This window comes from Canis lupus, chromosome 27 (assembly GCF_003254725.2).
Source record: "Canis lupus dingo isolate Sandy chromosome 27, ASM325472v2, whole genome shotgun sequence".
NCBI lineage: Eukaryota > Metazoa > Chordata > Mammalia > Carnivora > Canidae > Canis > Canis lupus.
In genome coordinates, this window is record NC_064269.1 from 2406917 (window position 1) to 2429831 (window position 22915).

The 22915-nt window shown below is 54.2% G+C and overlaps 1 protein-coding gene across 1 annotated transcript; it reads left to right on the forward strand.

The window, feature by feature from the left end:
• Nucleotides 1-1578: 1578 nt before the first annotated feature.
• KRT77 (keratin 77) lies at nt 1579-15112 on the forward strand. Its single transcript, XM_025458799.3, is given in 10 exon segments — nt 1579-2001; nt 2003-2269; nt 7166-7380; nt 8883-8943; nt 9446-9541; nt 10513-10677; nt 11526-11651; nt 11737-11957; nt 12304-12338; nt 13588-15112. Coding segments are annotated over 10 exon segments (1806 nt in total). The 5' UTR covers nt 1579-1689; the 3' UTR covers nt 13896-15112.
• The last annotated feature ends 7803 nt before the right edge of the window (nt 15113-22915 follow it).

Consider the following 22915-nt stretch of genomic DNA (forward strand, 5'->3'; position numbering starts at 1 on the left):
TCTGATAGTTCCCACTTATTTTTTCTCTTTTCCCCTTTATTCCCTTTCACTATTTTTTATATTCCCCAAATGAATGAAACCATATAATGTTTGTCCTTCTCCGATTGACTTACTTCACTCAGCATAATACCCTCCAGTACCATCCATGTTGAAGCAAATGGTGCATTTACCATTTTTCTAAGTCTGGACATTTAAGGCTATTTCCCCCACATTTTAAAATAATAATAATGATAATTATTATTATATAATATTAATTATTATTATTATTAAGTTTTGGGTGAAAGCCACAATCTGTTTGAGTCCAGAGGGAAACACATTTTTGTTGGCTGATGCTGATGTGCATCGAATAAGCTTCATTCCATGCTTGCTGGCGGTGCTTTCCAGAATGTGGGTCCATACACCTGTGCTGGTCCATGGGCACTTTGTTACAGGTTTGAGAAGAGATAAATACAGAATTTGAGAATAACCATTTGGAAACGTAATTAATTTTTTCCCTTTTAACAAGAGAACAATTTTATATCTATTGAATCAAAAAATAAAAATTGAGGCTTGTGTATTGTATATCTTTAAAAAAATCTCCTTTTAAGGGAAATTTTAAAAACTTTTATTTTACAGGCATCCCAGGTGGCTCAGCGGTTTAACGCCACCTTCAGCCCAGGGCCCTGATCCTGGAGACCGAGGATCGAGCCCCACGTCGGGCTCCCTGCATGGAGCCTGCTTCTCCCTCTGCCTGTGTCTCTGCCCCTCTCTCTCTCTCTGTGTCTCTCATGAATAAATAAGCAAAATCTTAAAAAAAATTTTATTTTACAAAAACATTGGTCTAAAATACATTGGAAATTAAAAAAAAAAGATTTTACGATAGTTTGCCTTTTGGTCTAGAAGACTATGTTCAGTCCCGGTGGATGCCCAATGCATCTGAAACCACAGCTCTTCAGCGACACAGGTCCTCATCTGCTTTGTAGAGGAGGAGCCCGAGGCACATAGAGCAGCACAAGATGCACCCAGCAAAATGTGAACAGTTTTGGGCTGAGTCCCCCAGCTTTCACTTGCACTCAATGACCACAATATCATATTTTCATGTGATTAAAAGTTGGGGTGCACATAGTGGTGATAAATAGTAACAGGGCGAAGAAGCAGGGGGAGGGGAGCCCAGAACAAAACTTTCATCCGACCAGGGTAATTCTATGGCAGTAGATGTCTCCACCTGTGTCCCAGCTGTGAGCACAAGGCAGCTAGACAACCCCTAGCGTCGCCCCAGATCTCCTGGTCACACCCCTAGACAAACATCTCAATGGTGGAGTTTCTTAGGAAGGTATCAGCTATATCAGCTAATGATTTGGGGGAAACTGTATAGGAGTTTCCAGCAGCTCGGTCCTGAGAGATCACTGCACTCTGATCTCTAAGCGGCAAGAGATGAATGATAAATGATCAAGTTGGGGAAGTTTATCTACAGTACAATTTCTGCAACTCATAGGTGTGAGACTTTAAACAGATGCTGCTGGCAGGCCAACTAAACATAAATATTCCCCTCCCAGGATTCGGAAAGTGCCCAGCCCAGCCAGCACATGTATATATAGGGACTGAGCCAGATCTCTTGTCAAAGGAGTCCTAGCTCTTTCCCTCCTGGGTCTCTGCCTCCTTCCAGCTGGGACTTTTCTTTTGGCTACTTCTCTGGATGCTCTAGCAACCATGAGCCGCCAATTTAGCTCTCGGTCAGCATTTAGCTCTAGGAGCAGGCGGTTTTACAGCACTGGCTCCTCTGCAGGCTCTGGTGGTGGGAGTCGGGCTGTGGGGTCTGTGTGTCAGGTCCGGGGCAGGTGTGGTGGTGGTGGTGGTGGTGGTGGTGGTGGTGGTGGTGGTGGGTATGGGAGCCACGCCAGGGGGTTTGGTTCTAGGAGCCTCTACAACCTGGGAGGCAATAAAAGCATCTCCATTAGCTTAGTGGGGAGAAGTGCTAGTGGTTTCTGCCAGGGTGGGGGAGCAGGAGGGAAATTTGGAGGCGGAGGGCAGAAGTTTTGGGGGCGGTGGCTTTGGAGGCGGTGGCTATGGAGGAGGTGGCTTTGGAGGAGGTGGTTTTGGGGGTAGCAGTTTTGGGCTTGGGGGCTTTGGTCCTTCCTGTCCCCCAGGGGGCATCCAAGAGGTGACTATTAACCAGAGCCTCCTAGAGCCACTTCACCTGGAGGTGGACCCTGAAATTCAGAGAGTCAAGACACAGGAGCGGGAGCAGATCATGGTCCTCAACAACAAGTTTGCCTCCTTCATTGACAAGGTGAGTACCTCAAGGCAGGTGGGTCTCTGGCCCCCGATCAAATACCCGAGAGGGCCTTGTGCTTTGCCACCTCTTACCACCTGGTGCTGTCTCAGTCTGGGGCTGACAATCACCTCCACAAGTATGTGTTCTGGGGCCTTGAGAAAGCATTCATCTCATTAGGCTTCAGTTTGACTTATTGAGGGGATTTATTTTTATCTTTTCCTTTTGGCAGGAAACCAGGTAAGAAATGTGAAAATACCCCACAGAAAAAAAAATACATGGTGTAGTGACTTCATTTTCATTTATCATTATTCACTTTTCATCTACCCACTCATCCATCCATCCATCCATCTACCCACTTCGTCCATCCACCCATCTACCCACTTATGCATCCACCCATCTACCCACTCATCCATCCATCCATCCATCCATCCATCCATCCATCCATCCATCCGACAAACATTTAATAAGCATCTACTATATGTCAGATAGAGTGCCAGGTATGACAGGGTGACTAGAACACAAGTCCTGTCCTCAAGGAGCCACGGCACAGCCTAGGCGAATGCCCTGAGCGTATCACTGAGGGCTAAAGTGAATTGCATACTCAGTAGGATTCTATTAGAGTTCCTTGTTTTAGTTCATTCAAGGCCAAGAATGGACCAGATGGGGACATTGTAGCCGCTCTCCCTAGTTCCCTAATTAAACCTCAGATTAGAGCCAGTCCAGAGCCAAATCAGCAAGCAGAGGCTTCTAGATGGTAAAGAACTATGGTAAAGACCTTCCTCCAGCATTTCCTTTCGTCCAGAGGTGGAGGCACAGTAGCCCCTGTAGGCTTCCCAGGAAGTTCTTTGCTCTTAGGGATGTAGTAGGAAGCACCCTGGGGCATAAAGGCCCTTGGATACTAAGTGACCATCCTTCAGACCCACAGGAATTCAGTGTTGAGGCCAGATCTTGACCTGTGGTCTAACAGCAGATCAATCAGGGCTGGAACCCACCACCGGGCTGTATACCCAGTCTCTGAGGTATACAGAGAGGACAGAGTGTGTGAGCCGGAGGAGGAGGGATAAGAGTGTTGAGGCCAAAAGAGAGCCAAACAGGAGTTCAATAGAGCAAAGTGCTTCTGGCTACTTCTGATCACCTTGGATGGGAAATTTGGCTGAACATCATCATACCTCAGGCATTGGCAGGGGCTGGGAGGGCTTCACTGGAGCAAGGGGGTGGCAGGTGAAAGAGACTCCACTGGAGGCCAAGACTTAGCTTAAGGAGGAGCTGAGAGACAGGAGGGCTTGAGGTCAGTGAAATGGCCAAGGGCTATTGACAGCCAATCTCCCGGGACTCACTTGATTGTGGTTCTGCCATTAATATCAGACATTTGTTGCATCTAATGGCATGGCCTGTGGGCAGAGGCCAAGCTGCAGGAGACTGTGGCAACCTGTCCCTCCCCAAGAGGATGGCTTGTCATGACCATGAGGAAAAAGCCCTCATCCAGGAGGACTCTGGCCTGGCTGGAAGGGAGAAAGCTTCTACTGCAGTGGATTCTGACTCTAGTTTCTGATCTGGTTTTCTGCTTTCACCCTCAACCCCATATAGTCCATTCTCAGAACCACACGAGAGCCATCCTTAAAAAACATCACATCACTTCTCTGTTTGAATCTTCCATTGGCTGCTCATCTCATTTGGAATAAAAGCCAAGATTCTAAAAGGCCCTGTGTGATTTGGCCTCTGCCCCACAGCTGCTGCTCACCCCTGGCTTGCATTTGTGAGAATTAGGCAACATTGCCACCACTGGGTGGAATAGCTCTCAAGCTGCAAGGTTTAGTGAACAGACAGAGCTGGGGTTTAGCTCCCTAGGGTACAGTCTGTCTGCAGTGACCCTACACTCCCCCCGGGGCCTCCTGTCCTGTTTCTCTCTTGCTTATCAGCACACTATTGCATCCTTGCGTCCTCCAGCACCCCATGCCTGCCTTAGGGCCTTTGCTCTTGCCAATCCCTCTGCTTTGAATTCCTCCTTCCCAAGAATGGTCTGGCTTGCTCCCTCATCTCCTTCAGATCTTCTCTGATGCCGCTATCTTATGAGGCCTTCTCTGATCTTCCTTTTTGAACTAGCACCCCCACATCAACATCCATATCCACCAACCCTGTATTACTTCTCTCCATTGTCCTTAAGGCCATTTGACACACACTATATATTTTACATGTCTCCGAGTGTAGAGTATCCAGGCCACTCACCCCCCGGCACAGGGCATTCAAGCTCAGCTGACAAAGCCAGGAAGGTGTCCCCATGGGAAGAGATAGACCCCATCCCTTTCCTTCCTGAGGTCCCTTTTCCTTGTCTTTGGTTCTACAAAGTCCTTTGCATCCATTTCTACTAAGTGTCCAAGCCCGATACCTCAATTTGTTGTTCACCATGTATTAACTGAGTAATTATCATGTGCAGGGACCATTCTAGGTGTTGGGGATTCAATTATGAACAACACAGACAAAATCCCTGCTTTCCAGGAGTTTCCATTGTATTCAGAGAGATAGCTGTCTACACTCCGAGGCAATTCCAAATTCCTTCGCGTTAGTCCACGATACTTATGAACTGCCTTCTCTATGCTGGGCACTGTGTGTCCATGGGTCTGAGCACCTTGTGTCCACAGGAGAATGAAGCCGACATGGCTCTGCCTTCTTGAGGCTCCCCCCAGGAGCGGACGGATGTGCTCAAACAGCACCAAGTGACAACAAATCACACTAGATGCTCCAGGGCAAGGACCTCGGGCTATGAAGGCAAGATACCAGGGAGATGGTGCCACTTTAGTTGAGATGGAAAAGGGAAATAGGGCTTAGCCAGGCAAAAAAGTTGGGAAGATCTGGGCTGCTGGAGGAGCAGGAGGTCCTGGGGGCTGAAGGGTCATGAGCAAGAGAGAGAGGGGCCGAGGAAGGGTGTGCTTTTCCCAGTAAGGTGAGCTCAGCATGATGCTAAGTTTCATCTGTGCTGATGGGACACAGCCCAGGAGTGTTTGGGGGCCCAGGAAAAAAAATCACAAACAGCTTTCAGTGATTTTTCTAGAGATTAAATCCCATTGAATTTCCCTGGCACTCCCTGCAGCCAGTCTCTGCCTTTGCAGTTTGGGTGGCCTGACAAGAACCAAGGTTTCTTTTGCCGACGTGCTCTGAGGTGCCGTGTGCGTGGGGGGACAGGTGCTCTGGTTAACCTGCCCCTCATTGTTCGACGTGGCAATTCCTCGTGGGCCCATGAGATCTTTTTCCTTCAGTTCCCACAGCAGTGAGCACAGAGCTGAGACCCCGTGTCCATTTGATGTGTCCACCTTCTGGCAGTGTCGCCAGAGCAAAACTCAGCCAGGCGGAAGGGGTTTCCCACGGGAGTGTTCCAAGCTGAGATAACCTGTGAGGGCTGCCGGCCTTAGCTCTTGCTTTGATGAAGTGAACGAAAAATGAGCCATGGGGAATAGTGTTCACCGGGCGCATCTCCCAGCCTAGAGTCAGAATCCCAAGGAGGTTAATAAGGGCTGGCCCCTTGGCAGGGCAGTCCTAGGGCCACGGGTTTGGGGCAACCTCCTTGGTGCCACATTGTAGGGGAATGTCTTCAGGTCTGTTCGGACTGCACAAAGTATTGGGTTTGTCCCCATACACAAGTCCCAGGAGGATCCTGGAGTGTGTGTGTGTGTGTGTGTGTGTCTGCACCTGAGCAAAGCATAGAGGCCTCCTTTATCTTCACCTAAGGCATGGGAAGGGAGGCTCCATCCGAGGGCAACCTGCAGAGGGAAGGTAACGGTTGATCATGATCATGCACTTGGTCTGCACAGCCAGCCAGCCAGCTCTCTGGACCCTGTTCCTGACCTTTGTGCCCAGTTTCAGGAGAAGAGAGAGTGAGGCTATAGGATGATGTCCTCCCTCCATTTTCTGTGTCATTGAATGTTAATGAAGGGAATAGCAACGTGAGTATTTCCCAAACACTGGACATCCCCGAAGTCCTTTCTTTGGGGGCATGGGCAGGCATCATATAACATTTTTAAGAACTGGGAACAGGGGCACCGGGGTGGCTCAGTTGGTTAAGCATCTGACTTCGGCTCAGGTCATGATCTCAGGGTCCTAGGATTGAGCCCCACTTCGGGGTCCTAGCTCAGCAGGGAGTCTGCTTCTCCCGCTCCCTCTGCTTGCTGCTCTGCCTACCTGTGCTCTCTCTCTTTAATAAATAAATAAAATCTCCTCTCCCTTTGCACCCCCATCCTCTCTGTCTCTCAAATGAATAAATAAAATCTTAAAAAATAATAAAAAGTGGGAACATTTATTTTTAAAATGCTGAGTCAGCATTTAAGTGAGGCGGCGGGGGGGGGGGAACCTTCCTGAAACACACACTGGCAGGCAGCGGAGGTGGTGGCGCCCGCAGGACGGGGCCACCCAGGCTGGTTTGCTCTGAAATCAGTTTAATATTCTAAGTCAAATACCTTCTTCCCTCTTATTTTCTCCTCTCCTCCATCAAATAAAGCATTTCAGCCACAAAGAGAAATAAGCCTTGGATGTGTGAGTGTTTCAGATGCTCTGCATCGCCATTGCCTCACGTTGGCACGGATAAGCTGAGTGTGGGAGAGACAGCTCTGTGGTGTATGTGGCTGTAAATGAAGGAGAGAGGGCACCTCACTGGAGGTGGTTTGCCTTCAAATCCAGAGTTAGCTTAGTAAATTAGGGGTGATTTTAGACAAGTTGACCTTACAGCCCTTGGTCAACCATCAGAAACCACATCGTGTTCTGTGTGTCCTGGTCCCACAGAAAGGGAAGCTCTCTGATCCCCAGAGGGGCCACCTCAATTCTCTGGGCCCAGATATGCTGTGTGGTTGCCCATCTTCCTACCCATGGGGGTGCTTCTGGGATCCACAGCCGGGGGCGAACTTGGAAGTCTCTTGCTCGTAGGTGCGATTCCTGGAGCAGCAGAACCAGGTGCTGCAAACAAAGTGGGAGCTGCTGCAACAAGTAAACACCTCTACTCGGACCAATAACCTGGAGCCCGTCTTGGAGAACTACATCAGTGAGCTGCGGAGGCAGGTGGATTTTCTCAACGCTGAGCAAATGCGCCAGAACACAGACATCAAGAACATGCAGGATGTCGTGGAGGACTACAAGAGCAAGTGAGGCCCCGGGCAGGGCAAAGGGGTCGGGGAGAAGCACGGCAGGGAAACGCTTGAGGGGAAGACGTTCTGCTCCAGTGTTCACTGGGAGGGGTGCCCAGGGTCCCCCGGTGCAACCGCGGGGGGCACCGTCTTGCATGTGGCAGCTCTGCTAGGATGGTGGGGCCAGTCAGCTGTCAACTATAGTAGGTGGAGAAGGGCAGACTGTCCTCACGATGCTGGAGCCAGAGGAGCCAAGTTCCAGAGGGTTTTGCCACTTTCTAGCCGCTTGCAAGCCCGTCTTTCTAAGCCTTTAGTTTTCACCTTAGTAGAGTGGGGATGGCAGGCACCCTCCCTCCCTGTTGGGTTGCTTGACTGGCAGATCCGGGCTTTGAGACTTCGGGGTGCAGCAGGCTAGTCGGGCAGGCCTAGAATCGGACTAGAGTGTTTGCATTCTGGTAGGCTTCCGCGGGATGCTGATGCCGGTGGCCGGGGGACCGCACTTTGAGAACCGCTTGTTTAGATGACATCCCGCTTAATGAGTTTCCAGCCTGTGCCTGCAAATACTAAGCACTAGCTGTTGTTCATCGTAGGGGTGGGGATGGCAAGACTCGTCTAATTCCAGATCGGCTGCTCCTGAACCGTGCTGGCAGCTGAGCGGCTTCTCCCTCCACCGGCTAGGGGTACAGGGCGCTACTCTTGCCATCACTCTGTCGCGCCAGAGAGTCAAGAGTGTGTGACTCGAGAAAGGGAAAGATGAAATTCTTTCAATCACCAGAAGGTGTTGGAGGGCGAAATTGTAGGTGACCTTTTTCTTCTCTAAAGCAATTTAGGCGGATGCCTGGCTGGCTCAGAGGTTGAGTGTCAGCCTCCGGCTCAGGGCGTGATCCCGGGGTCCTGGGATCGAGTCCCACATCGGGCTCCCCACAGGGAGCCTACTCCTCCCTCTGCCTGTGTCTCCACCTCTCTCTGTGTGTCTCTCAGAAATAAATAAATACAATCTTAAAAAAAATAAAGCAATTTAGTAGGGGCACCCGGGTGGCTTAGTTGGTTAAGCATCTGCCTTCGGCTCAGGTCAGGATCCCAGGTCCTGGGATGGAGCCCTGCATGGGGCTCCCTGCCCAATGGGGAGCCTGCTTCTCCCTCTGCCTTTCCCCCTGCTCCTGCTCATTTTCTCTCTCTTAAATTAAAAACAAACAAACCAACAATTTAGTATAAGTGGCTATTTATGTTCTCAATTGTTAAAAATGAGTGCAACGAATTTACAAAGGTAAAACATTAAAAGAGAAATGGACCTTTTGGGAGTGTCCGATGTGGCTCTGCATTTTCCACGTTGGGTTGTTGTACCTCTATTGACCTGGGAGGCCAGCAGCTGGCTCCAGTGGCTGGTTTGTGGGAGTGGCAGGCCCTGGCAGGGGAGAGCCAAAGTCGGGGACATTCCAAGCCTCCTGCTGTGGGGAGAAATCCCAAGGAGCCAAGCTCAGCCTCTGCAGCCCACCTGTGCTTCTTACCTCCCCCCACAGGTACGAGGAAGAAATCAACCGGAGGGCCAACACTGAAAATGACTTTGTCGTCCTGAAGAAGGTGAAGGGTGGGGGTGGTCCCAGGGGGACTGTGGGGTCCAGGGGCTGAGCAGAGTGAGCAACTCCTGGGGGATGCTGTGTGACCAAGGGGTGGACAGGTGGCCGCTGGCAGCAGCTTGTGGAGGGTGTGGCCCGAATGCTGGGCCCTTGCCCTGGAGGGGTTAAGGCTGAAAGCGACGTTGAATCTTGAGGCTTCCTTGCGTGCTTCTCTCTCCACAGTCCCGAATATGAAGTTCAATCAACTGATGCCTTTTGAGTGTCAATTATGTGCAGCCTTGGGGGCCCGAGGAGGGATGCGGGGTGCTGTGTGTCACTGATTGGGTTGAGGGGCTTGGTGTCACATTTCCTTCTGGCCAGGAAAGCCAGGGTTTTTGCAGGTCCCTCACTTGAGTGAGATGAGGAAATAAACCCAGAGAGGCTTTGCCACTTGCCCAGGTCTCCCAGTGAGCTGGTGGCAGGCGATGCCTAGGCAGTAAATCAGACTGTTTCTGCTTGCTGTTCAGGACGTGGATGCTGCTTACATGAGCAAGGTAGACCTGGAGTCCAAGGTGAATGTTCTGTTCGGGGAGATCAATTTCCTGAAATATTTATTTGAGACGGTGAGTTCAGTCCTCGCGAGAAACATTTCTCTTTCCTCACGGGTCACAAGGGGTATGGGCGGCTGGAGGGGGAGGCCTGCAACCCAGCATGACCCACTAGGGACTCCGCTCCTCAGTCATCTCAACTCTGTGGGACTGGGGACAGCCTCCCCACCCCCGGTGCTCGGATTCCTGTGTGCGGGTGCTCGAGGTGGGAGGCAGAGAGAGTCCTGAGGGAGGAGAAGAGGGAGCAGCCCTTGATTCTACCTGGAAATGAGGTTAATCCCCGGGACATACAGGGATAAAACCGACCAGAATTCTTCATCAGTGCTGGGAAGGGCTGGGGCTATTGGGGAATCCTCTAGGACAGGACAGTGTGGATCCTAGAGAGAAGGAGGATGAGGCCTGCCGTGGTGAGGGATAATATGCTCCTACCACCCCTGGCCCTGCCCCACTATCGTTCATGTCCACCCTGGGCCAGATGCTGTGCTAGGAGCTTTGCCACGTCTTGGTTTCCATTCTGGAGTTGAGAGAGCTGAGAAACTCAGTCACTAGCTCGGTCACTCAGCTAGTCAGTGGTAGAGCTCAGGCTCGAGAGTAAGTGAGCGGCTGCACAAGGAGAGTCCTATCCTTGCCCTGAGAGCTCATGTATTTCTCAAGGAGCAAGTCTGCCTGTCAGAGGGCCCAACCCAAGACGGCGGCCAAGCCAAGTAAGGCCTGGAGAGAGGGCACAGGGGAGGCATAACGGGCAGGTGGTGCCTACAGGGGCTCTGAATTCATGCTCCTTTCTTCTCCCCAGAGACTGGGTCTGGGGGCCTTTACCTTTAGTTAAGGTACTTCTTGGGGTGCAACAACTATTCAAAGGACCCTCCCCAAGACTTGCATCTGGCCCAGGCTTCTGGCTTCCTCAGAGAGACTTGAGGGGACGGTAGGGGGAAACTGAGGCCCCAGGAGAAGAGTGGAGGGAGTCACCCTGTGGTGACACCTTACAGGAACTGTCCCAGATGCAAACCCACATCAGCGACACCAATGTCATCTTGTCTATGGACAATAACCGCTTCCTGGACCTGGACAGCATCATCGATGCGGTGAGAACCCAGTATGAGCTGATCGCACAGAAGAGCAAGGACGAGGCCGAGGCACTGTACCAGACTAAGGTGAGCACCGCTGCTCCTCCACCTAGACTCGGTACCCCAGACCACACGCCCCCAGAACTTCCATCATCTTTCTCTTACTTTGGAAGATCTATCTATCAATCATCTATCACCTATCTAGCATCACTGTAGTTAAGGGTCAAAGGTCAGTCCCTACATCAGGAACGTCTAGCCTTGAGACGTGCTTTCTCAGCTCCACTCCTGGCTGGCCTCCGTCCCGCTGCCCTGCAGGCAGGCCTTCTGAGTGCGTGGATTTCTGCCTCCGACCGGGGAGGCAGATGGTCAACAGTGAAAGCATCAGAAGGCAGAGCTTCCCTTGAGCCCCCCCCCCCCCCCCGTGCTTCCTCCAGAGCCCTGCCCGTGGCTCCTACTGCCGGGCCCGTGTAGATACAGAAATGACAGAGACAGGAGAATGGGAGTAATCACGGGGCATGCTGAGGGCCTCTGGGGAAACGAGGTCCTGGCTGCCAGGGAAACCATCCTGGAAAAGGGTGGAAGGGATGTGGCGTGGTGGCAAAAGTGAAGGGGTCCCGGTGTGGGTACGGCCAGGCGTAAGGCTTAGGTGACAGAACAGGCAGGTCGCAAAGGGCGGCCAGGAGCAGCTGCGTCTGTCTGGGATGCGGGTCTGGCCCAGAGGCTGGTGAGAGGAGGGAGGCTTGACCAGGACCATGTGTGTGTGTGTGTGTGTGTGTGTGTGTGGTGTCGCAGCTCAGATGAGGCGGGTTCGGTAGGGGAGCGAGGTGTATTCAGGTATCACAGCCCCAGTGGGGGCAGGGGGACCCCTGGGAACCGTCCCCGCGAGGGCCTGGCGGTGAGCAGCGGGCTGACGGCCACGCTGCCTGCGACCACAGTACCAGGAGCTGCAGGTGTCAGCGGGCAGGCACGGAGACGAGCTGAAGAACAGCAAGTTGGAGATCACGGAGCTCAACCGCACCATCCAGAGGCTGCAGGCAGAGATCAGCAGCGTGAGGAAGCAGGTGAGAAGGGCGCCCCGGCTGCACCCACACGCCGCCCCACGGCCGGGGGATGGGGCTCCCGGACCTCAAGCCCGTCTCCGCGCAGATCGAGCAGATGCACGTGGCCATCTCGGACGCGGAGGAGAGAGGAGAGCAGGCCCTTCAGGATGCGCGGCAGAAGCTTGGGGACCTGGAGGACGCCCTGCACCAGGCCAAGGAGGAGCTGGCCCGGCTGCTGCGCGACTACCAGGCGCTGCTGGGGGCCAAGCTGTCGCTGGATGTGGAGATCGCCACCTACCGCAAGCTGCTGGAGGGCGAGGAGAGCAGGTGGGGGGCGCTCCGGGGGCCCAGCGCCGGCGGCAGCAGGAGCAGCGGGGCTACTCGGAGAGAAAACAATTTTCCTTTTCTGCGACGACTGGTGGCCCAGGCTGAGAATGTCCCTGTGCCCCAACCTAAGCCACGGCAGCCAGTGCCAAAAGGCTTCGGAAAAGTGCTTAAAACCCCGTGTCGCCCCACACTCCCTGACGGCTTGGCCTGTGCCCCCAGCTTTCCCTAAAGGTTGGAGGCAGTTTTCACTTCATGCGAGTATCTCTGCTCCTCGCGTCTCCAGGCTGTTAAGTGCCTTCCCTCTGCCTTTGTGGGTCTGGCTGATGCGTGTGCTTTGGTTTTACAGGATGTCAGGGGAGCTGCAGAGCCACGTGAGCATCTGTAAGTCGCAGGGTCCAGACCCTGGGTTGTGGGGGGCTGGCGGAGGCGGGGCCCGGGAGGCTTGGCCAGAGGGACCGCAGTCAGCATTTTAGGTTCCAGGCCTGCACGATGACCCCCAGTGAGCAAACTGACCACAAAAGCCCAGAGAAATGCACTGAAATCAATTATTATGATTTTAGCTCTTATTTATCTTAATTTTTATGAGACCTGCGAATCAGTAGCAGCTTAGAACTCGTAAGGGTTTATGGATCATGAAAACGGGTCCTGACATTACTTTGTCCTATGGAGACTGCTTGGAAAATGGGAATCCTTTCCTCCAAAGTGTCTTTTTGCAAGTCTGATACGATGCTGCGGGGATGGTGAGGTGGTGGGAGGGATGGGGGGTGGGAGGAGGGGGTCTAAGGATGCAGGAGGCAGCGGGACTGAGGCCAATTGCAGGGGGCGCAGGTGGGGCCTTGCTCTCCTACCCAGGCTCGGGCTGCCCTCTCCCCCCAGCGGTGCACAGCAGCCAGACACCTGCCCTCTCCCCCCAGCGGTGCACAGCAGCCAGACACCAGCCCTCTCCCCCAGCTGTGCACAGCAGCCACACCACCTGCCCTCTCCCCGCAGCTGTGCACGGCAGCCAGACACCGCCCTCTCCCCGCAGCTGTGCACAGCAGCCACACCACCTGCCCTCTCCCCGCAGCTGTGCACGGCAGCCACACCACCTGCCCTCTCCCCGCAGCTGTGCACGGCAGCCAGACACCGCCCTCTCCCCGCAGCTGTGCACAGCAGCCAGACACCTGCCCTCTCCCCCAGCTGTGCACAGCAGCCAGACACCTGCCCTCTCCCCGCAGCTGTGCACAGCAGCCAGACACCTGCCCTCTCCCCGCAGCTGTGCACAGCAGCCAGACACCCGCCCTCTCCCCGCAGCTGTGCACGGCAGCCAGACACCTGCCCTCTCCCCCAGCTGTGCACGGCAGCCAGACACCCGCCCTCTCCCCGCAGCTGTGCACGGCAGCCAGACACCTGCCCTCTCCCCCAGCTGTGCACGGCAGCCAGACACCTGCCCTCTCCCCGCAGCTGTGCACGGCAGCCAGACACCTGCCCTCTCCCCCAGCTGTGCACGGCAGCCAGACACCCGCCCTCTCCCCGCAGCTGTGCACGGCAGCCAGACACCCGCCCTCTCCCCGCAGCTGTGCACGGCAGCCAGACACCGCCCTCTCCCCGCAGCTGTGCACGGCAGCCAGACACCGCCCTCTCCCCGCAGCTGTGCACAGCAGCCAGACGACCGTCAGCGGCAGTGGCGGCGGCGGCGGCGGCGGCGGCGGCGGGGGCCGAGGCTCCGGAGGCTACGGGGGCGGCTCCGGAGGCGGTTCAGGCGGCGGCTCCCGCGGGGGCAGCGGAGGTTACGCAGCCGGCGGCGGCGGCGGCTCCCGCGGGGGCGGCGGAGGAGGTTACGCGGGCGGAGGGGGCTACGGAGGGAGCGGCCGGGGCAGCAGCAAGTACGGCGGCTCCTCCCGCGTGCAGATCGTCCAGACCTCCACCAACACCTCCCACAGGCGAATCCTGGAGTAGAGGGACCCCCTCCTGTCCCCCCCCCGCGCCCTCCCTGAGCCCCCCTCCCCTTTCCCTCCTGGGTGTCCGCAGCTTTGCCCACACAGTCCAAGCTGGGGGGGGGGGAGCAGGTGCATAACCCCCACCAGCAGCTCTGTCTTCCCAGGGCGCAGGGTCACAGCCAGACCACTCCTCTGGGCCCGCTCCTGCCCCTGGGGACACCCCGGGGCCCAGTTTAGCGATGGAGAGAAAAGCCTGTAGAGTATCTAGAAAGCAGATGGCCGGGAGTAAATGTTAAGGACACCAGATTTCTCACCCCCAGGCTCCCTTTCTTGCACCTGGGCTGCCCTATGGACAACAATCCATCCCGTAGGGAACCAACAGTGAGGCCTTGGGCCCAGTAGCTTGGCGAGAGGAGTCCCTGTGCCGTGGACCCGTTCCTGCTGTTGGTCTGTTAGCCTCACACTTTCTTGCCAATGGATCCTATGGATTTGCTGTCCTCGTCAGACACCTCTGAGTCATGGTCGTGATTCTGATTCTCTGTCTTAAGAAGCATTGTCCTCTGGGTTAGCAGAGTATTTCAGAGTGTGAGCGGCCTTGTCCACCGGGAGGACTAATTATCCGTGAATAGAGGAGTCAGCGGGCAAGCCATCGAGTTCTGGTGTCTCCTGTGCCTCCTCCACTCTTTGGCAGCCTGGACCTTCCTGGACTCTGCTCCATAATGGCCCTCCTGAGAATTGTCCAGGTGTCTGAGCTCGTGCAGCCCGGCACTGTCGTGTCCAGGTATCGATCGGGCCCTGAAGTGTTGGAGGATCAGGCGTGGGTCTCGGGAGGGCTCAATCCTGACCAGTCCGGAAGCTGCCTGTTATTTGTAAGGAAGCTTAGTGCCCTTTCCTGACTCCCTCTGCCTCGTGTTCTCAGTGACTGAGCACTTCCTGCAAGTCTGACCCTTTGTTTCGGGCCTCACACAAGGCGCTGGTGACGTGCTGGAGGGGACAGGAAGGGGAAGCCGTCTGCCAAGGAGCAGGCCTTGAGAGGGGGAAGGTGGCCTTGCTTCTAAGATGGAGAGTCCCCTTCGCTTGCTTGCTAAATCCTAACACAACCTCCAAGTCCATGATTCTCTTGGGGTACCGGATGGGCTCCACAGTGCTGTGACTTCATCATTTCCTGGTTGAAGGTTGTACCTTGAAAGGCTTGACATTTCTGGTGTTTCTACAATAAAATTTTCTGTGATCTCAGACTGCGGTGTGGTCAGATAAGTGATTTCCTCTTAAATTTCTGCAGGTCTCTGAAATTATTCACATCTGGGAAGTAAAGTTCATTATTTTTATTAATTTGTATGCATAAGCGACACCTGATCTTAAAGGACCTTGCAGACATAATCTTACTAGTGTTGAAAGTGGTGACCATTCCGAGGTCAGTTTACACATTTGTTCAGCAGACATTCAGTTAGCTCCTGCTGTGTGCCAGGCGGTGGCCTCGGCCCTGGGAATACCGTGTTGAATGAACATGTTTTTTTGAATCATAAGGTGCTCACAACACAAATGATAGATTATAGGGGAAGAGAACGTTTAGAGGGAGGACAAACCAGAGCGTGTGCTCCTGTGGACCTTCTAGCCTGAGGATGAAAGCAAGGCCTGCCCTGTGGACACAAGCAGACCTTCCACTGCAGGAGCAGTGGGATCTGCAGTGGGTGCCAAGGTCGGGGAAGGGAAGGTTGGCCCCAAAGCTTGGCCCTCCTAGAGGGCTGGGAAGTGGAACAGGACTGGGGAACAGAGTGGAAGTGGGTGTAGACGGGGGACTAGTCTGCCAGAGACTCAAAGATAAGAGAGAGTGAATGTGTGTGAGTGCGAGGGGACAGCCTCCCGGGAGAAATGAGCTGGGGAGACCAGAGACTGAGCCCATTCACCCAGCGGGGGTCCTGGGCCGGGGCATCTTGAATCCATGCCTCTGGGGGGAAGCATAGATGCGGAAACTCAAGAATGGAGCAAGAGACGCTACCATCTTAGTCTATGTGATATTTCTGAGTCTGCGTAAAGGAGTCACATAAAAGAGGTGACCTACTTTCTCCTTCCCCGAAGGAGTACAGATGGCAGCTGGATATGGGATTCCTTCAAATATGACTGCAGCCCATACTGATAAGACAGCGTGTTCCCACGCGAACCCTTACCTTCTTTCCGAGGAGTGTCTTCTCGCTCACCTGGGCAGCAGACTGGTGGGGGACTAGGCTGGCAAAGGGGAGGTGGGCAGAGGGGCTGCTGGACAGGAGGGAGGGAGGCCGTAGACAGACGCTATGTCACACTTGAAGGAAAAAAAAATGAAAGCACAGGGCAGGGATGGGAAGTGAGAAAACAGCAGTGGGTATAAACATGACTTAGTTCGACAGTGACAGCACATGAGCCGACAGCGGTTGGTGGCCTCTGGGGACGGGCGGGGGACCAGGAGGAGAGCAGTGTGCTGAATCCACTTCGGCTCTTCTGTAATCTGACCACTCCAAGGACGTTACTAAATAGAAGTCCAGGCAGAGGACGGTGGCCGGGACGGCGGTCGTGGGTAATCCAAAACCTGGCTGCAGGCGTACAGGGGAAGGTCCTGCAAGTCTTTGGGGGGGGGGGGGGGGAGATGTGACTGTGGACTGCAAAGATTTGAAGAGCTTCCCCTGGCAAAGAGGGGTTGACCCATCTGAGCCAATGGCCCAGATGGGCAGGTGGGAACGGCAGCAGGTTTGGCTCAGTATAAGAAGCAACTTTTTATTAATCCTGAGACGGGAGAGGCGTGAGGAGTTGGCACATTTCCAGCAGAGGTTGGCTAACTATCTGGCAGGAGGTTGAGGGAGGGGGGAAGGATATGTGGGAATACGTGCATGGCAGCCATTCATCTCTTTGCTGCCCTAAGACTTCATGTGAAGAAGTGTGAGAAACAAGGCATTTTACTCTTTATTTTATATTTAGGAAAATTAAGGTCAGATGCCAGGGGAAGGATCAAGTCATGGAGAGGCCAAGGGCACAGGGGCCAAGGATCATAAAACGAATCCAAGCTTCCTTATACCATCAGACCCAGTCCAGGGCGTGGGTTTGATTATCCCTGGGTTCATGCATTTGCTTATGATGTTCTTCGGGGATCGAGGTTGGCTCTGGATACAGACATAGGGCAAGGTGGATTAGAGGTCATCTTGCCCATCCTTCTTCTTCTGGGCGGGAATTGGGATTGTCCCCCCAAAGCCCCAAAGCCCCAAAGGCTTTCTCTTCAGAAGCCTTGACCTTCTCAATCATGGAGGACCGGGGGGCGGGGGGACAGATGCAGGGAACCACGTGCCTGAATCCTAGAATATTGGAACCGAGATTCCACAAGGCAGGGACGTGACAAAGGTAGGGCAAGGGGAGAGGAGTTAGTCAGCCAAGGAGGGTCTGGGACTCCAGGGCCTGAGCAAGGGGGCTGGCGCCACAAGGTCCCGGAGGAGGCTTCCTGGTGTAACCAATACTCCTGTTAGAGACAGTGAGATGCCCCCCACTTCAGCGCACCCCAGTGACAACCAGGAGCAATTCCATAGGCCTCCAAACAGGTACGAAACGCATCCACCTGCAATATCTCGTGATTCCCACGGGCCCTGGGAGAGGCCTGGGGGGACACCTGTGGGCCTTCCAGGGGCAGAGCCACAGTGGGGCGGGGAGGAGGGAGCAGGGAGGAGGGCAGGAGGCAACTCCCAGGGAGTCTGCCAGCTGCTCTTCCCTCTGGGACGCTGGGGCAGGGCAGGGCACTCTGGGAATCTAAATTTATTTCCACCAGCTCCTCATCTACATAGATTTTCATCTAGGAACATGGTGACAGGAGGAGCAACCATCGGCTCAATAAAATTCTAACTCTGTCTGACCTGGGACAAGGTGTGTCTCTGGGCTGGGAAAGTCCTCGATATCAGGAAGCTTGTCAAGGAAGTTGCTTCACCCTCGGTTACTGGACCTCTGGCCCAGGACGCATCTTGCAAGCGTGAGCCGTGAGCTCCCATAGTCCCTCTTCAAGCCGGTGAAGCTCCCATCCTTTGGTTGGACCCGCGGCCCTGGTTTTATCGGCTTCCTGATCAGTCCAGGAGCCTGCGTCTTCTGGTTGGTCAACACTCTGTTGAGGGCTGAGCTGGGAACTTGGGATGCCGGGAGGTACTTGAGCATGGAGGACTGGTTCTGAATGTCCCAGGGCCCGGCCTGCAGGGCTTCGGGGGCTCCGAGGTCGCGTTCCGGCTCCCACACCTGTCCCAGCGTGCTCAGCCATGGGGATCTGTCCTCACCTGCAGAGCAGGTGTTCCCCAGTGGCAGTGATTCCCAGCTAGCCCAGCCCCCCTGGCTGCAGGTGCACTCAGCATCCCCTCCTGTGTGTGTGTGTGTGGTGGGGGGAGCTTCCCTGTTCTAGATTCATGTCCCCCTCCACCCTCCACCCTAGGCTTTTGCCCTCATCGTGAGAACGTAAGCTGCCCTCCAAGGTCTTTTCAGTTTCCAGTGAAATAGGGCTTGTTCCCAAGCTTTCCCTGATTGTTGTATCATCTTCTGGGTCCTTCCAAATGCAATGGTGGGAGAGAACCCTTCCCACTCCCTCTATCTAGCATCTGCTACACTTCAGTTTCCCTGTAGGGTGATGCAGTCCCTCTGAGGAAACTCCGGCTCAGAGAGAGTAAGGCTCCTACCCAGAGTCCCCCAGCCAGAAACTTGCAGTCTAGAGCGGGCGTCTGGATGACTCCGTGGCTCAGACAACCCACCCCCCTCCCTGGCTCTCTCCTTCCTGGCCTCTCTCCTGCTCCAGCACCGCTAGGCAGCCGCCGGGGCCTCCTTCTCTGCTGTCCTGCCCGGGCAGGCTGCCCACTTGGGCACTTCTCCCTCCTGCATAAAAAGCCTCGGCCCCTCCTCTGCTGGCTGCCGGCTTTCCACATCTCACCCCGCCTCCCCATTGTCTGTGACTCTCCTTATGCCCCCCAGGCTTCAGCTTTCCCCACTCCCCTGAAATTTCCTTCTCCCACATCCCTGGTGGAGTCCCGCAGGGCTGGGTGGCTTGTCATTGCACGTCTCTCTCCAACTTCTTTCTCAGTCCCATCCCGCACACGCAACTCAAAACATCACCACGCCTGCCCCTGCCCTTGGCGACAGCCTGCCTGTGGCAGCTTCATCCCAGTGATCAGTTCTGGGGTGTGCGCGTGGCTCCCTGGGTTTGGAGGTGCACTCTGGCATCCAGCACCGATGGGGGTGCTCTTCAGGTGCAGGGGACTACTTGGGGGAGTGGGGAAAGTGGGGGTGCTAGGAGGGCACCCGAAGACACAGAGGACTTAGTTTTGCTTTCAAAGGGCTCACAGAGCAGTTGAGGGACTAGCAAACACACACACACACACACGTGGATTAGCACTTGAAACTGGCAGCAATTGAGTTAAGGAGAAGAAATCAATGGAGCAGCCAAGGGGTTTTAATCAAGGAAAGCTCCCCGGAAGAGTGGGCCTGTGCACTCCCTGGTGGAGCAGGGGAGATGCGGGCATTTGCTGTCAAGGCCTGAGGGGCCAAATCCGGGTTCAGGCCCAGACGCCCAGGAATTGAGATCATGGGCAAAGCACTGGAGTGGAATGGTCACGGCACGAGGCAGGGTGAGTGGCGAGTGGACGGCAGGAAAGCTGTAGGCCATGGGGCCAGGCCCACGACAAGAGGAGGCCTTTGGGCGGGAGGCAGGCGTGTTCTCACGGTTTGACAGCCTTGGCTTGCCAGTTCCCAGCCGGGGGCACATCTTTTACCCGCCAGGGGACTATGTTGGTTGTCTTTTCTTTAAAACGGGGCTGATCCTAGTCACCACCGTGTGGACTTTGGGTGATGTTTAGATGAGATGCTGCTCCTAGCACGTAGTGGGGGGAGGGGGGGCTGTGGGTGTGAATGCCTCTCTCCTCTTTTTTTCTTTTTTTTTAATATAAATTTATTTTTTATTGGTGTTTAATTTGCCAACATATAGAATAAAACCCAGTGCTCATCCTCTCTCCTCTTTCAGGCTCCCTTTATTTTACAAATGCAGCGTCCTCAGGGAAGCCAGAAGGAGGTTGTGTGGCCCATGCCCTTGTCCCACATTTGCTTTTTTTTTTTAATAAATTTATTTTTTATTGGAGTTCGATTTGCCAACATATAACACCCAGTGCTCATCCCGTCAAGTGCCCCCTTCAGTGCCCGCCACCAAGTCACCCCCACTCCCCGCCCTCCTCCCCTTCCACCACCCCTAGTTCGTTTCCCAGAGTTAGGAGTCTCTCATGTTCTGTCTCCCTTTCTGATATTTCCCACTCATTTGCTTTTTTAATATCACCACGTACTACTACTACGGTCCTGGGGACATTGCAAGAAGGGATGAGCCTGAACGGCGGGCAACATCTCAGCTTCGGGCCCCGCTGGGTGCCGGCCGAGCACTGGGAACAGAATTTGATTCAGAAACTGGAAGGTTCCCAGGAACGGATTGCCTGACTTGGATGGATTTTTCGACTTCCTTGGGTCTGCCTTCTTCCTCATGTGATCAGTGGATTGCATGGTGTGGTCTCTGAGTCCCGCAGATGGGAATATCCTGTGCTCATCTGACACTCACATCTAGAGCCAGTTCCGCTTGCCTGTCCTTGAGCCTCCTCGCAGGCTTAGAAGGAAGAACCGTTGAGCTGAAACCAGGAAACTCGGGTTCGAGTCCCAGATGTGTGTTTTCCTGACTGGAGTGTCTAAGCAAGTCCCCTCGTCTCCCCGAGCCTCAGTTTTCCACTTTGTAAAACGGGTCGAAACTGTGTGACTGCTTAGTTCTTGGGGCTCCCGTGGGGACAGTGTCCGTGTCCGTGCTCAGTCAGGCGAATCAGGCGAAGGGCACAAACGCCAGCTGATGGCGATTTTTGTGCCTTCTCGTGTCTTGTCTTCCCTGTGACTCCCCCTCTTCGCGGTAGCAGCTGCAGTAAGCCTTGCAGCTCTGGAAGTTGTCTCTCAGCTGTCTGACTGTCCATGTCTTGGCTTTTTCTGTCAGTTTCTCAGTTTGGGGATGGGGAAGGCACACGGGTCTCCGAGAGATCTGAGGTTGGCTGGCAGAGGTAAGAGAACAAACACACACCTGTACGTACACACACACACACACACATGTGCACACCCCTCCAAACTGCTAGAAGGAATCAACTGTGCAGAGTGACATGTCTCACGAGGGAGTGTGCTGAACTACAAGAATTTTGATCGCCTGTCAGAGATGGTTAGGCAACAGTCATTACCATGCCAAGACCATCCCAGGTCCCATCATTCCTACTTAGGAACAAGATCTGGATTACTCATTCCCCATATCAATGGCCGGTTTAGCAGCCCAAGGAGGTTAGCGATAGGAGTTAGGACAGAGTCCCAGACAATAGTGTCACGAAGATGAAGGGCGAGAAGGGGATCAGGAGAGAGGTCAGGGGCACTTTCTGGAGGAGAGTGTGTGCAAAAACCATGGGAAAAGAGGAGGGATGAGGCTCAGCGGTGACGCCGGGCTGGGGAGGGCTGACATGCAGCTCTGCGGCTTTAGAAGCACGGGACGCCCAGCCCGCAGGGGCTCGCAGGCTCCCCTTCCCCCGTGTGTCTTGTATCCCACGGCCGAGACCTCCCCACAAGCCTGTGATTTAGGACTCAGAGCTGCACAGAGCCAGCTGAACTAGCACTGGCTTTCCACCGAGTCTTCGATTCTATGTTCATGTGCAAGTGTGGGGAGCAGGCCGGGCTTCTACGGAGTCTTGGAACCGAGGACTATGTGGGTTTCAGGTGCTTCCAGATCTCAACACCACTTCTGTGGATTAAGATTGATCAAGGAGGCCCCCCCCAACCCCCACCCCGGGAGAGCCCCTGGGGATTCCTGGCCAGTCGCCATGCAGTTCGGCGACTCTTGCACCTGGGGGGAAGCAAAATCTCCCCACTGAACTCTGTGCCCGTAACCTCCCCTTCTTTGAGTGAGTTGAGGCACTTTGCAAGTGCTTGCATGTGCCCGGGACCAAGGATCCATGGGGTCAGAACGGGCCTGGGCCTTCGGAGCTCTCTGCAGGGGAAGCTGCCTGAGTGCCTGGCTTTACATGCAGTGGCCAGCACACCCCAAGTCATTGCCATGATGTCATACAACATGCTGGTTAGCATCCTGGACACTGTCACTCAGCATCCTCAGTTCAACTCCCCACCATGCGCCTTACTATCTTTGTGAACTTGAGCTTAGATACCTCAGTTTCCCTGTTTTAAAAATGGGCAGCATATGGATGTTGGGTGGCTCAGCGGTTGAGCGTCTGCCTTGGGCTCAGGGCATGACCCTGGAGTCCTGGGATTGAGTCCCACGTCGGGCTCCCTGCGTGGAGCCTGCTTCTCTCTCTGCCTCTCTCTCTCTCTCTCCCTGTGTCTCTCATGAATAAATAAATAAAATCTTTTAAAAACATGGGCGGCATAATAGCATCTGTCTCAGAGTTGCTGTGAAAATGAGATAGACACATACACAGCTGCAGAACAGGGCCTGGTACCGAGCCAGTTTTTCACACATCTTAGCTGTTATGCCTGTTCCTATTGCAAACTACTATTACTATTGTCGGGAAAGTTTTAATCTCTCGGATCAGGCTTTCCAGGCTTGCACCATTGTCCTCCCTTCCCAATCTGTTTCTCCACATCATCTGGTGTCAGGCCTGAAGCCCCAGTGAAGCCTCACCTCCACTCCTTTGCTTTACAAAATGTATGGACTAGGTTCGACCTGTTACCTCCCAGCTCTAGGCTTTTCCCACTGGCATTTGCATGCCTTCCATTGAACTAGTTTCCTTTTGCTGGTGTCTCTGTCTCCCGCCCCTGCCTGTCTTTGAGGAGAAGGAACCACTAGCAAACTGAGAAAAGAACATGTCTTTCCCTCTGGCCCTTCCAGAGCACCTGTCAATCCACCATGTTCTCCACCAGTGTTTCTTCCTATAATATTAACGCACACCCTTGTCAAGGTTACATGCAGTAAAAAAAAAAAAAAAAAGTTCTTTTAATTTTTCACTTATTAAAGCTCTTACTCTGGGTCAGGAGATAGGACTT